Raw genomic sequence first — 14841 nt, forward strand, 5'->3', positions numbered from 1 at the left:
GTGCCCAAGAGAGGAGGGCAGGAACCACCCACCGCCTCCACACAGGCATGTAGTCCCAGGGACAGCCAGAGGAGGGTCAGTGCAAAGGCAGGCTCAGTGTCACAGTACAATGGGATGACGTCAGGAAGTGAACAGGGCAGCAGTAACGCAGAGGAGGGGCTGCCTGGGAAACTGGGGCAGGCCCCTGGGAGAGCTGCTCCAGCCTGGAACCTGGAAGAAGTTCGGGAAAGGTTCAAAGTCACCATGTCGAGAGATGCCTCTGTATGACACCCTGCCCTGTTCCTCTGTCCCCTTCAGCTTCTCCCGCAGCTCTAATCAATTGATAATGGTTGCCTAGAGGTCAATTAAGAGTCTTGAGACCTCAGATTGATTACCAGCGTCTGCTGTGGCCCAGGCTGAAGGAGCAGTGTGAGACTCTTGTCTCTGCTGTCCGTGACCTAAATGGTGATTCTCAGCCCTGGCTGTGCTTCAAAATCTTAATATTAAAAGTGTTCAAGCTTGGGTCACACTGTGATAAACTGTGGTTTGATTGAGGTTCCCCACCCTTTTTTGAGTTTTGGGGGATTTTTCCCTCCGAAATTTCCATAGGTGATCCAAATGTGTAGCTAGGGTTGGAAACCACTCAACAGGACAATTTTCTCCTTTCCAACCCATAAATTCAGTTGTTTATTTGCTCAACAAACAATAGAGGAATGTGGTTTAGTGGTTACCATGGGAGGTAAAAGAAGCCTGAGGAAAACATTCTTCAGAAGTGGGAGCCCCAGACCCTACACCTGGTTACTCAGCGAGTGTTTATTAAGCACCTACTGTGTGCCCTGCCCTGGTCCAGTCCCTGGAATTACAGCACTAAACAGCATAGCCAGATCTGGAATCGATAAAGCTGCTTTTTTTCACCACCCTCCAGATCCAATCTGCTTTTGAGAACTCTCCTCTCCCGTCTCTTATGGAACAGTGACCCGGGTGCTTGGCAAAGGGCCTGGTACATAGTTTGGGGTTGTTAACATATTTACTAAATGCTTGCTCCATGTCAGGACCTGTGGTCCAGGTGCTGGATGTGACTGTGACCAAGGGAGATCCAGTCACTGCCTTCACAGGTCTTGCAGTCTGTGTGTGCATGTGTGTGTGTTTGTTCTTTCTGCCTGGAAGGGGATGACAGAAGATTACTCAATGTGGCCAGGACAGCTGGCCAACTCATATCTTCTGGAAATAACATACAGGCATACACAGAGTTGCCTGATGCCCTCCTAGGGACAAAAAAAAAGCACATACTGCAATCCCAGAAGAACTCAGAACCAGAAAGACCTTGTTTACATCCTGTCTCCACCACTTACAAACCTAACAGTCAAGGGACTTATTCTCCTCCAGCCTCAGTTTCATTCTCTGTAAATTGGTAAAGTAAACCTCTTTCCAGATTTGTTACAAGAGTTATGGGAAGAAATTTGTCCAGGATGTCTTGGCACATAGTAAGTGCTCAATAAATGCTAAATAAATGAAGGGTAACTAGAACAAAGTAGTTGTGAGGATTCAATGAGATAATCAGCCAACATGACTGGCATCATGTAGGAGGTGGTGGTTATATGTCAGGACAGATAGCTAGATCTTTTTTTCCTTGCGGTAAGAAAATGCATTTCACCATTTTATCGGTGATATGATGTAAAGAAAACTATAGAGCTATCCTGTTTGGGATCCAATACTGACTGCTTCTTCTAGCCATGTGATCTTAAACAAATTACACATCTACACCTCAAATTCTTCATCGGTAAAACATGTAGTACCTACCCCATCCTGCTGTGAGTTTAAGTAAACTGACAGAGGGAAAGCGCGTAGAACAGTTCCTGGTACTAAGGACTATATCGAGTTTTACGGTCCTTTTTCTGCCTTCCGTACAGCCCACAGCAAGGGCCACCACTTCCCATCTTCAGGTCCAATCTCCTAGTGGCAACCACTTTGGCCCTGAAAAGGAACAGGGAGGAGCGCGCAGGCGCGTTGGGGCAAAGCCTGGTGGGAAGCCCAAGCAGCCGGGTTGGCAGCCATCTTGGTAAAGGGCAGCGACGGCAGCTTCCTACGTAATCAGTCTGCGCCACCAGTGAGCGCCGGGTGAGCCCAGTCGCTTCGGGAGCGGTGGGGTAGGGCGGGCCGCGGAGGGGACTATGCGGGTGAGTGGCTGAGAGGCGTGATGGCAGAGGCGGCCGTGGCCGCGGGCCCTTGCCCGCTGCGGGAGGACAGCTTCACACGCTTTTCGTCGCAAAGCAATGTGTACGGGCTGGCAGGCGGCGCAGGCGGGCGCGGGGAGCTGCTGGCCGCCACCCTTAAAGGCAAGGTGCTAGGCTTCCGCTACCAAGACCTCCGACAGAAAATCCGGCCCGTGGCCAAGGAACTACAGTTCAATTACATTCCCGGTGCGTGGCGCCATTGGGCTGGGGGGCCTAGATAGAAGTGTTGAGAAGGCTTCTGAGACTCTGTCTGTGCCGGGTCACCATGATGGGATCAGGGTGATGGTGATTGAAGGGAGTCAAGGCTGATAATTGGAAGGCATTGGTGTCAGAGGACAGGGATAATGGGGACCTACGGTATTAGGGTTCAGGATTCTTCAGACTTAGAAACCAGGATCCCTCCTACCATGGTGAAGGTGATCAGGACTCACTCGGACCCAGAGATCATAATTTGTTGTGATGAGAGATTACTGATTCCTAAAAGTCAGAGATCACCGTGATTAAAAATATTGATGTCATGAGTCTGCCTGAAACGCAAACTTTGAACTATCCTCTCCTAGTGGACGCGGAGATTGTCTCCATCGACACCTTCAACAAGTCACCCCCAAAGCGGGGACTAGTTGTGGGGATCACGTTCATCAAGGTACCTGGAGCCCCCTCCACCTACCCATTTTATCCTCCTTACTGAGTCTGACCCAGACCTCTCTTGCTGTCCCTGCTGTCCCCTGAGGCCAGTTTCTTCTCCCAGGATTCAGGGGACAAGGGCAGCCCTTTCCTTAACATTTACTGTGACTACGAGCCTGGCTCTGAGTACAACCTTGACTCTATTGCCCGTAAGTGTGGTCTGGAGGGAAGGAGGGATGCAGAAGGCAGGGGGTGGGGGTGGGGGTGCCTGTCAGGTCCCCTGTGTCTATCTGCTTGTGCTCCCCCTGCAGAGAGCTGCCTGAACCTGGAGCTCCAGTTCACTCCTTTCCAGCTGTGCCACGCAGAGTAAGTAAGCCGCAGGCATGATACAGTTAGGAGTGTGTGTGTGTGTGCATGCACGTTGAGAGGGCAGAGGCTGTAACAAACAGGAGATCACATACCTGCCTGTAGACAGTTAGACTAGTTTGTTTTTTAGAGTATTGTGCATTTAAAGTAGCCATGGGTCAGCCTTGGCTGATGGGCTACCATTTTGTTTTCCCCAAACTAGGTAATCTGAGAGTTAACTGAACATCAGTGTTCTAGACGTCTAGACTTCTCAAGTTCTAATGCTCTAGATTTGGGCGTTCCAAGATCCAGAAGTGCTAATTTTTCTGGAGTTACAAGTTCTGAGATTCCAAGATTTGGAAGTTCTACAGTTTGATGATTCTGAAATTCTATATCAAAGTCCTATTACTATAATCTTTCAAGGAGTTAGAATACAGACCATCTAGAATACTGGTGTTCTAGAATGCCAAAGCATAAGAATTCCATTCTAGAGTTCTGGATTCCATTCCAGAACACCAGTGGTCTCACACAGGACTTGGCAAACTTTTTCTGTTTAGGCCCAAATTAGGCTTGAGGGTCACAACTGCACAACTGCAAGTTGGCCACTGTAGCAAGAAGGCAGCCATTGCCACTGTGTAAATGAATGGGTGTGGCTGTGTCCCAGTAAAACTTTATTTACAAAGTAGGTTGGATTTGGCCTGCAGGTCACAGTTTGCCAACCTCTGGTCCAGCAGATGAGAGTTCTGGAAACCGAAGGTTCTAAAGCACAAATGTTCTGGATTATACGACCTGGGTGTTCTACCAGTTCTATAAGTCTGAATATCCATTAAGGCAATTTCTGAAAGTTCTAGTATTTCAAAGGAGACAGAAAATGACTTCTAGAACCCTGGCGTTCTAGGTTAAAGAGGTGCTAGTGTTCTGGGGTCCTGCAGCCTGTTCTAGAGCCCTGTGCTCATTCCTGAATCCACATCCAGGTGAGGGCTCTGGAAATAGAAGGTTCTAACACGCCAAGTTTCTGTGATTCCGAGGTTGGAAAGTTCTAGAGTTCTGTGATTCTGTGATTCTAGTTTCTACAATTCTACATCCTGATATTCTAACTCTGGATCCAGTGTCTGGAATCCAGAATGTTGCAAGAGTTTTTCCAAGACGTGGGTTTTCAAACACTGGGACTCTACCCCATTCATGTTCCATCACTCAGGGTTCTAGATTTTTCTGCTTTCAGGGTCCAGGTCGGGGATCAACTGGAGACCGTGTTTCTCCTGAGTGGGAATGACCCAGCCATTCATCTCTACAAGGAGGTGAGGCAGGGGAGGTGGAGGGGGGCCACTATGGGCTTGCATTAGGGCAGGGTGGGGAGTGAGGCTGGCTGCTGACTCCCAGTGGGTGGCGGGTCTTGATTCCCCCAGAACGAAGGGCTGCATCAGTTTGAAGAACAGCCTGTGGAAAACCTCTTCCCAGAGCTCACGAACCTGACCAGTAGGTAGGAGAGCCCATGAAGGAGGCCCGGGGGGCGCGGAGCAGGCAACCTCAGAGACATCAGGTGGTGGGACACGACCCCTTGAGAAATCAGGCCCACTGGGGGCCCGGGGCTGCCAGGAGTGGGGGATGCTCCTCGGGAGGTGAAGGTGGGAGCTGGGACCTGGTGACGGCCCTCCGGCCCCCTCTGTCCCCCCGCCCACCCCCAGCGTCCTCTGGCTTGATGTGCACAACCTGCCCGGAACGTCCCGGCGACTCTCAGCTCTCGGCTGTCAGAGTGGTTACGTCCGTGTCGCCCACGTGGACCAGCGGAGTCGAGGTGATGGCAGGGGCAGGGCCAGGGCGGGATACCCAGGACTGAGGGCAGGTCCCTGAGTCCTCACCCTCCATGCAGAGGTTCTGCAGACGTGGACGATCCTCCAGGATGGCCCCATCTCCCGGGTGATTGTGTTCAGCCTGTCAGCGCCTGAGGGTGAGCTCTGGGCAGAAGAGGCTCCCCTCCCCTATGTTTGTACCCCTCCCCCAAAGTGTCCTGCTCCCCAGCAGCCCCTCCTTCTGTGTGCCCCACTCCAGCCCTAGAGCTGCAATGTGCCCCTTCCCTCCCCTCAACGCTCTTGAATTTCACTTCCAGCACTTGCCCCTGTGGTCCAACCTTAGCTTTTACCCTGGAGTTAAACCTCTGCCTTTCCCTCGGTCCAGCCAGCCTTCACATGTGACTTGCTCTGATCCCTCCTCTGGGGCCTCTTCACTCTGTCTCTTGCCACCGTCCAATGCCAGACTTCTCTCATGGACTCAACACTGTCCCCGCCTCACTCGGGGTCTCTCCTTCCCCCCACACGTCAATCTGTTCCTCTTAACTGTGGTCCGTCCTCCTCCAGAGGTGCTCTTGGCCTGACCTCTGTGTCTGTCTTGCCCCGCCCACTGTGGCTTAGTCCCTGACGCTCCCACTCTGGTCTAACCGCCCACTTCTCCGCTGTCATCTTACCTCTGCCTCTTCTACGCTGATGGTCTCACCTGGGACTGTGCACTTTTTAAGGTGTCCTTTAAAAAGGACACCAGGAGGAGAAACAGGTGTCTGACCTCAATCAATCCTTCATGGCCTAACCTCCGACCCTCCCTCTGTATCGCCACCTCAAGTCTCTACTGAGAACCCCCTGTATTCCTCTCAGGTATTGGGTGTGGGGAGGAGGAGGAGCCTGGAGCTTCTCCCCTCACACCCACCCCCTCCCCTGATTCATATTCCTTCTCCAGAGATGGAGGACAGGCCCCAGCGGGAGGAGTACAGCGTGCTGGTGGCCAGCATGTTGGAGCCAGCGGTGGTGTACCGGTGAGGGGCCTGCGCGCGTGGATGCGGGCTGCCCTCAGGCCTTTGCGCTGTGGCTGAACCTTGTCATTCTCTGCAGACAGTAAACCTTTGGGTGAGGTGGTTCAGGGCTGGGCAGGTAAAGGTGTTCATGTCTCCAGGATGGGAGCACCAGTGTTTAAGTCTAGAACCTGTAGGGGATTTGCTGAGGCCTTGGGGTGGGAACTGAGGTATCTACTCCCCCTGGATCAGGTGGACAAAGCATATAGGCAGATGTTTAACCTCTGGCTCCATGTAGGAGAAAGCTGTGGTTTATGGTGTCTGCTGATTTCCATGGTGTCAGTCTTCCCACCACAGCAGATTTTGAGCCACCGACATGATGCCAACCCACTGGCAAAATTTCTGAAAAATTCCTCTCGGCTCCCAAGAGCCAATTCATGCCAGCTGTGCACACCTCGTGGGCAGTGAAGTGTCTGAGCTGGGGCCGAGCTCTCGACACTGTGTGGGTGTCCAGACTGGAGACCAGGGGTTCCCAGAAGGAACAGTGTGGGTTTCCATTTGGAAGTGAGATGTTCCTACCTCCAGGGAACAATGCGGGTGTCCAAATCAGAGATGTGGCTATGAGGGTGTCCCGCTTGGAGACAAGGGTGTCCAGGCTTTAAGAGGAACAGTGTGTCCAGTCCTGAGCCGGGGAGCCTGATGAGGGTCCGGCGCTAAGCATAGTAGACGAGGCAGTCTGACCTCAGCCTCCCCGCTGCCATCTGACCCTCAGGGACCTGCTGAGCCGGGGCCTCGAGGACCAGCTCCTCCTGCCTGGCAGTGACCAGTTTGACAGCATCCTCTGTGGCCTGGTCACTGACATCGATTTGGATGGGCATCCGGAAGTCCTGGTGGCCACCTACGGACAGGTGGGACCTGAGGGATGGGGCCGCCGTCACCCACCCTCTCCACTCTCCCCCTCCTCCCCATGTGACCCTGACCCCTCGCCCCCACAGGAGCTGCTCTGTTACAAGTACTGCGGCGCAGAGCGCGGGCTCCCCGGGGCCGAGCCTGGCTTCCGCCTGCTGTGGCAACGGAGCTTCTCCAGCCCCCTGCTGGCCATGGCACACGTGGACCTGACTGGGGATGGGCTGCGGGAGCTTGCCGTGGTCTCCCTGAAGGGCGTGCACATCCTGCAGGTAACCGGGGTCCCCTGAGGTGGGGAGTGAATGCCTGGCTTGTTGAGGGCGTGCTCTCTCAGGCAACATGTCAGGGAGATGGGGAGAAGCCACCCCCGGGATGGATCCGGAGACAGCAGACCTCAGCCCAGTCCCCCAGGGAGCCCTGGAGCCTGAGCAGACCTGCAGCCAAAGGGGTTGTTGGCTGCCAGCCCCTTCCTAGGGGAGGAAGTGATGTATTTCTGGGAGGTGGTCCCTGTAGGTCAAGAAGGAGTAGCTAGGGGCATTCATAGCGGGGGATGGGGCACTAGCCTGGTGAAGGGGACTCCGGTGTGACACCTGTCACCCCAAGGCCCCCTGGCCTCCCTCAGCCTCCTGAAAGTCTGTCCTCGTTCCTCCTGCTTTGTCTGACTCTTTCCCTTCCCTGGGGCCTCGCCTGGTTCTGCCCCCATGACCTGACCTCCACCTTCACCCTTCCACCACTTCACCCTCCAGGTCAGGCGTGGATGCGCCCTCCTTCCGCGGCCTCCCCTCTCCCTCCGCCTGTGGTCTAACCCCCAGCCAGGCTCCAGCTCTCTGCTGTAGTCTAACCTCTGAACTTTCCATTGTGCTCATGCCCTTGAACAGTGGTCTGATGTCCAGCCTCCTCCTGTACTTTGACCTCTGACCCTCCCACAGCAGTGTAACAACCATCACCCCTGTTATGAAATAATACCCAACCTTTCCAGTGGTCCAAGGTCCAACCTGGAACCCTCCATTGCTGGTTTTTTAAGAGATGTACTTTATTTTTATTTATTTATTTTTAGATTAGGGGGGTGGTAATTAGGTTGATTGATTGACTGATTGATTTAATGGAGGTACTGGAGATTGAACTCAGGACCTTGGGCATGCTAAGCACGTGCTCTACCACTGAGCTATACCTCCCCCCTCCTTTGCTGTTTACCCTCCAAATAATACCATCTGACCTCTGACCTTTTCCCTATACCCCCCCGCCCCCTCCAGCCATGGTGTCCCTTTGTTACGGAACCTAGTGTTTGCCTTCCCCATCCCTCTGGCCTGACTCCGGGATTCTTCCTCGTGTGGTCTAACCTGGGATCTTCCTACTGGAGTCTAACCTTACTGTGTCCTTTGCAGTCTCTGCTTGGGTCTTTTTCTACAGTCAGGTCCTCTGTGGGATGGGCCGGGTTAGGCCTCATGAAGACAGAGGTTGGACCCCAGTTCATGTGACAAAGATGGGAGCCCCAAGTTAAACAGAAGGTTAGACCCAGTGGAAGAGGCTGCAGTCCAGCCATGGGAGAAAGGGCTTCCATTCTCCCGTGGTCTCAGCATCCCAGCATCCCTCATGTGATCTGTTTTAAGCCAATTCACTGTGATCTCCTCTCTGTCCCTTCTGTTAGGGTCTGACCTCAGACCCTCCAACCAGAGTCTAGTTCTGTCTCCCCTGTGGCAATATGTCTCTTTTCCACTTGGGTTTGCTCCTTCTCTGTCCTGTTGGCCTGTCCTTTTCTGCCAGGGTCTCACCTTTTGTCTCCCACGCTGTGGTCTCACCTGAGCCTCCCTCCAGGGTCACACCTCACTCCTGTATCATGCGAGCTCTTTTGTCTTCAACCAGCCTCATCCCCTACAACCGAGTTCCAACCTCAGACCTGCACATCTGGGGCTAGGCTTTGTCCCACGCACTGGAAATTCATTGAAGGCCATCCCCTGGGTCTGATCTTTACCCTGTCATCAAGAGCCGTTCCCCGCCACACACACACAGTGGTCCTCTCTCCAAGTTCCCAGCCCTTGGGGTGTCTAACCCACAGCCCTCCAGCTCTGTCTCAGCCCTGCCCTCCTCCTCCTCTTCTTCCCCACAGCACAGCCTGATCCAGGCCTCAGAGCTGGTCCTGACCCGGCTTCGGCATCGAGTGGAGCAGAAAAGGCTGGGAGACAGGGCAGGTCCAGGGTCTGCTGAGACCCCCACTTCCTGAGCGCCCACCCACTGCCCACCCCAGGCCTGCGACAACTATTGCAAGGCTCACCTCCAGCCTTCCATGGCAGGGGAAGCATCCTGAAGGAGGAGATGGTCCCCCAGACCCTAGGGTGGTGGAGCTGTGAGCCCTGCTCGAGTTCCACCCCAGGGTGCCCTGTGACCACAATGCTCCCCTCTCTGCCTCATCGCCCCCATTTGAAAATGGGATGATCTCACCCAACCCCCCTTTTGCCCCTGATGAAAACTGGTCAACCAATGATTCTTTCTATGTCCAGCAGAGCTGAACTTGCCCTTGTCTTCATTCTTTCGTTCCCTGGGTGTTTGATGAGGGGCTGCCGTGTGCCAGGCTCTGTGTTGGGAGCTGGACTCGCCCTGGAGAATGGAGGAAGGGGAATCCGGGGAGAGAGAATCCCAGGTCAGACCCAGAAGCACGACTGACATCAGAGCATAATGTAGATTTCAGAGACGAGGAGGGGAGGCCCTGCAGGAAGGCTGAAGTCGAGCCACCTGGGAAAAGACTGTAGACCGTAAGGGCGGGGTCTGTAGGGTTAGACCTCTGTGAGTGACCTGGGGTTGCACCCCAGCAGAAAGCTCTGGTTCTGAGGTCAGGGAGCAGTGGGAAGACAAGGAAATTGAGCCTCAGAAGAAAGGATGTGGGTGGAAAGAGCTGCTGCGGGGACCCTGCGGTCAAATTGGAGCAGAGGGTCTGAGGCTCGACCCCCTAAGAATAGTGCTGGAGTTGGACCATAGCAAACATGACTAAGGTGAGACCTTGTGCTGAGGGCCAAGGTTAGAGCCCCACAGAAAGTGACTAAGTTTAGTTCCCATCTGGGGAGTACTGAGACGACACCCAGGCCATAGGTCCCTGGATATACCATACCGGGAAGGACCCAGGTTAGAGCTCATTGAAAAGCCCAGGGGTTGGGGAACCAGGGAGTTGGAGACAAGGCTGATTTCCCTGGCCTGTGGCTGTAGGAGTTGCCCCGCCTGTGGAAGGAGTCAGAGGCTTACATCTTAGGGATCAGTGGAGGGCGGGGAAGACAGAAGAAATCTTGCCAGGAATAGAATCTGGGCCAGGCGGGTGGGGGAGTCATTCCTGAGCGGGGTCCAGGCTGGTGGGGAGGGTGGGCTGCTTCCTTCCCGGGGCAAGGGTTGGGTAGGACTCCTGGTTCCTGGGAGGGACGGGCAGGCACCACGGTCATTCAGACCATCTGTCTACCTTCTCCTGTGGAAGTCCACCTATCAGCCTGACCATCTGCACCGACCGTGAAGACCAAACTACCAGTGCCCCACAGTGGGTTTTCAGGAGGCAGAAGCCCACCAATTCCTGGCCACCCTGTCTTCATCTCACCCCCAGAACTCAAGCCCAAACATGGGAAATCTCAGGGAACTGGCACTAGGTTGTCTGCCTCCTCTCCTGGCAGTGGGCCCGAGGGTGTCCAGCCTGAACTGGCAGTGGGCACAGGCCATTGGCACGAGCAGGTCTCCCTCCCAGCACCAATCTGCAGAGGCGGAGTACTCCGCCACCTGCTGTCCTGGGTGGGAGTGGGAGTCTCAGGTGGGAGTTGGGGTGTTTAGTTCGTGATGATGTGGGTCTGTGAAGTGTGTGCGTGTGTGTGTGTGTGTGTGCATGTGTCCACATCGGGGCTCATGAGTTTGTGTATTTGGCGCCCGCCTGGTCCTTCGCAGCTCACTTCCTGACTTCCTGCCAGCCCCTCGGTCTGGGACAGCATGTGGTGTAGCAGTTAAGGGTGGAGAACCCGAAGCCACACTACACCATTCTGGGCATCAGTTTCCCCACCTGCAAAATGGGGCTAAAAGCATCTACCCATGGGGCTTTTAGGACGGTCAGTTCTGTCAACATGTGCCAAGCGCTTTTAAAAATGTTATAACAGTGCCTGGCACATGGTAAGGGCCGTATGAATGGCAACTTGTTATTATTATTAAGGAGTGCCTTTGTGGTTGTTTCTGGCTGGTTTTGTGGGGTTATGTCTGCCGGCGCAGCATGTGAATTTGGATCAGACTCTAGCTAAAAACATTCTTGCCCTCCCCCCTCCCAGGTTCTGGGAGCCTGGAACTATTTGTAGCTGTTTTGCCTCATTGGCCCTTGTATGGATCAGAGACAGTATGTGTGTTTAGGGGGGTAGTGTGTGGGGTTTGCGTCTGAATGACCCCCACAGCCCACCCCTCAACACACACACACACACACACACACAACACACACACACACAACACACACACACACACACACAAACACACACACTCTGCCCTCTGCCGCTGTCCCTTGCCTGTGGTGCTGAACACAGAGGGTGGGTGGGAGGCTTGGGCTGCCTCATCCCCCACCTCCTCCTGCCCCTCCTCTCTCCAGGCCCCTCCCTGCCTCCCGCGCCGGCCTCCCCTCTCCCCGCCTCCTCCTCCCCCCTCTCTCTCCAGCTCCTCCTCCTCCCTCCCGGAGCTCTCCCCTGTCTTTCCTCCTCCCCCTCTAGCCGACTCCCCCTCCCCCGTGTCCCTCCCCACCTCCTCCTCGCCTCTCCTCTCCTCCCTCTATCCCCTCTCCCTCCCCTCCTCCCTAGCTCTCCCTCTGTCTCCAGCTCATCTCTCTCTCTCTCTCTCTCTCTCTTTCTCCCCCTCTCTCTCTCTGTCGGGCGGAGTCGCCCACCACTGCCAGCCCAGTACTGGGAAAACCTTCTCTAGGCTGTAGCTGCAGGTAAGCGATTCCCAATGAGGGGGAGCTTGGGGGAAGGATGGTGCTACACCAGGTGGGGTGCGGGGGGGGTGGCATTTGAGGAGCCAGGAGCCGCTTCTCCCTAAGCTCGGTTATGGGGGACACGGGGGGCTGCACATCCTGGGCCCAGGTACCAGGGCCCTAACATGGAGTTGGGGGTGCCACCAGCAGCCAACATCCTCAAAGCCTCCTGCATTTCAGGGAGCACAGTGGGCTGGGGAGGGGGTGCCTCCTGGGCACTGAGGGGGTGAGGACACCCCACCCCGTCTGGGGCAGTACCCACCCCCACTGCGTTCTCTGCCTCCGCCCCCGCCTTCCTGTGTCTGAGTCTCATCTTTCTGTGTCTCCACATCTCTCAGGGGTCTCTGTCCTGCGGGGTCTGTCCGCCTCTCTGAGTCCCTTTCCCTGTCTCCATCAGTCTCTCACTCTTGTCTCTCTATCTCTGTGCCTGGGTTTGTTCTGAGTCTTTCTGGAGCTCTCTCTCTGTAAGTCTTTGGGTTCTTTCTGTCTTCCTCTTTTGCCATCTCTATGTGTTTCTCTCTGTCTCTGGTCTCTCACTATGGTCTCAGCTTTCCTGTGTCTCTCTCTCTTCCCATCTCCGCGTGTGTCTTCCTCTCCCTTACCCGTTTCTCTCATCTCCATCTCCATCTCTAGGCACCTGGTCTCTGTTTCTCTCACTCTCCTCTTCTCTTCCTCTCCCTGGTAGTGGATTAACTCTCATCCTACACACCTTCGTCTCTGCCCCTGGCCGGGGGAGAGCTGGAGAAGATTCCCCCCTCAGAGTGGGCTCCCCTAGAAGGCATGGAGTCCCCCAAACTCCTCTCCCTTCTTCAGCCGAGTTCCCCCCATCCTCCCAGCTGGCATCCGCCCATCCCTCCCCTGAGGACAGAGCTCCTCTGCTCTCCCTTGCCTTGTTTCTGGCATTCAGAGTCCAGTCCTTTTTGCAGTCTAACCTGTACACTTTGTAGTGGAGACAACCAGTCCTGTCTTCCATCCAGTCTCCCGATTCCTGGTTCATATCAACAGGACCAGTCTTCCTGCAGTCTAACTTTCGTACCTCTTTTGCCATTTGTCCATTTCCTGACTCATTCATTCTTTTGGCAATTACTGAGCACTGTTCCTGTTCCAGGCACAGCTCTAGATAGCCGGGTCTGACCAGGCCAGTCCTTCCTGCAGTCTCGCCACCATCCCTCTCATAGTGTGCCAGCCTCAGACCTGTCTCTCAGTAGGAATAGATCATAGAAGCTTCTCCACCACCCCTTGGGGGCTCTAAGAGGGCCCTTCTGAGTCTAGAGGTCCCTGGCCAATATATTCTCTTCTTTCCTGTGGAGAAGGGGACCCCAGACAACGCGGGCAAGATGAGTGACAAGGGGAGAGGTGTGGGGCTGAGCTTGTGATGGGGTGATGTCCTCAAGTGCCCACTTGGGGTTCCAGGTGAGATAAAATGAGCATGCACTCTCTCTGCCCCTGACTTGAAGCTGTGAGACTTGGCCAGGCTATTTCCCCCTCTGGACCTCAGTTTACCCATTGGCGTATCATAGCCTGAACCCTGGGACTGTGTGCGAGTGTGTTTGTGTGTGTGTGTGTGGAATTCCCCAGGCTGGGACACTGTGTGCTGGTGGGAGAACCTGGCTTACCCTGGGGCTGTCACCGTGCATGTTGAGAAGGGTGTTTCCCCACGGAGGGGCAGGCAGCGGGCACCCCCTGCCCCTGCTGTGAACACAGTCAGGAAGCGGCTTCCCTCTCACCAGTGGGAGGGGCATGAAGGAGGGGTTCCATCTGGCCTACCAGACTGGCCACCCCCACCCCCTGCTCAGGCTTGGGGTCCCATTCTACCAGTGGGTCTCTGAAGGGTGTGTGAGGAAGACCTAGGGTATTCCCCCAACTGGCCTAACTGGCCACTGGCCTACGAGGCTGGGGAGAGATGGCCCCAGGGGACAGTGCCCACCATCTGCCCTCCAGAGTCCACCCTGGCCTCAACCTGATCCTTTTGCCCCTGGATTCTAAACCCAGATTAGGTTCCAGGGCTGCTGGTGGAGTGAGAGAGGCAGAGGCAGGGGCCTCCAGCAGAGGGGACCCAGCTGTCCCCAGTGACAAGGCTCAGACCTCTTGGTCGTTCATTTCACAAATATTTATCTAATGCTTGCTCTCTCTGACCCCACCTCCCTCAAGCCTCAGCAGGAGGAAAGCAAGTTTTGCAGGAAAAGGCATTGAACCAGGCTGCTTTGCCTAGCGCCAGGGCAAGGGGGGTGAGCCTCAGGACACCCACTGGCTGACCCTTGTCTCCCTTGAGGACTGAGGCAGGGGGGACAGGGGTTGGACTTGAGGGAGGACTTCCCAGGCCATGGTCCTTTTTCGAGAGAGAAGGAGTAAGTTGCTGTGGGTGAATTCTTGACTCCCAGGCGGCCCTGGCTTCTCCTGAAAGCTGAGGAGGAGGGAGAGGGGAAGAGAGCTCGAATCTTTGCTTTGGATCCTGGTGGGTTTGTAATTATGCCTAAGTTGTTGCTAATTAGGGGGCTGCTAATTAGGTGTATCATTAGGGGCCTTGCCAAGGGGGCTAATTGTGTGGTGGCCCTTTAAGAATCACCCCTCTTCCCCGCCTACACACACTCTCTCTCTCTCTCTTCTCTCTCTCTCTCCTTCTCAGGGAAGTTCTGCCAACATTCTGCCTCCCTCCCGCAGAGGAGCCAGCTCCCAATCCAGGAGTACATGGGTGTGTCTTGGAGGCAGGCTGTGGGTTAGACTCAGAGAAGAACTTTTCAGACAGAAATGAAATTACTGGGAGAACTGAAGCTGGTGGCCAGGAGAGGGGTCAGGGAGGGTGGAGGCCCTGAGACACCTTCCCTTCCTCTCTGGCCCATTTTTTACAGGCTACTGGGTTATCATGGCAATGCTAGGATGGGGCAGAAAGAGCCAGAAGTCGGGGCCACTCTTGGCGAGAGAAACTGGGAGCTGCAGAATGGGTGCTGGGGGAATTTGGGCAAATTATTTAACCTCTCTAAGTCTGGTTCTTCACCTCTGTAAAG

General features: G+C 54.9%; 2 protein-coding genes across 3 annotated transcripts in view; both read left to right on the forward strand.

The window, feature by feature from the left end:
• Positions 1-2092: 2092 nt before the first annotated feature.
• Positions 2093-9375, forward strand: KPTN (kaptin, actin binding protein). Its single transcript, XM_032485675.1, has 12 exons — positions 2093-2399; positions 2774-2856; positions 2962-3046; positions 3149-3203; positions 4405-4480; positions 4589-4662; positions 4868-4977; positions 5053-5130; positions 5910-5985; positions 6734-6869; positions 6957-7139; positions 8975-9375. Exons 1-12 carry the CDS (start codon positions 2177-2179, stop codon positions 9086-9088), a joined length of 1293 nt encoding a protein of 430 aa, XP_032341566.1. The 5' UTR covers positions 2093-2176; the 3' UTR covers positions 9089-9375.
• Positions 7003-14841, forward strand: part of SLC8A2 (solute carrier family 8 member A2) — a 34392-nt gene continuing 26553 nt past the window's right edge. The window contains exon 1 of one of the 2 annotated variants that reach the window (XM_032485674.1): positions 7003-7139. The gene's annotated coding sequence lies outside the window, so the exon portion shown is untranslated. Of the gene's footprint in view, positions 7140-11664; positions 11798-14841 lie in introns of those variants that run through there. The other variant, XM_032485673.1, reaches the window with a different exon arrangement.

This window comes from Camelus ferus, chromosome 9 (assembly GCF_009834535.1).
Source record: "Camelus ferus isolate YT-003-E chromosome 9, BCGSAC_Cfer_1.0, whole genome shotgun sequence".
NCBI lineage: Eukaryota > Metazoa > Chordata > Mammalia > Artiodactyla > Camelidae > Camelus > Camelus ferus.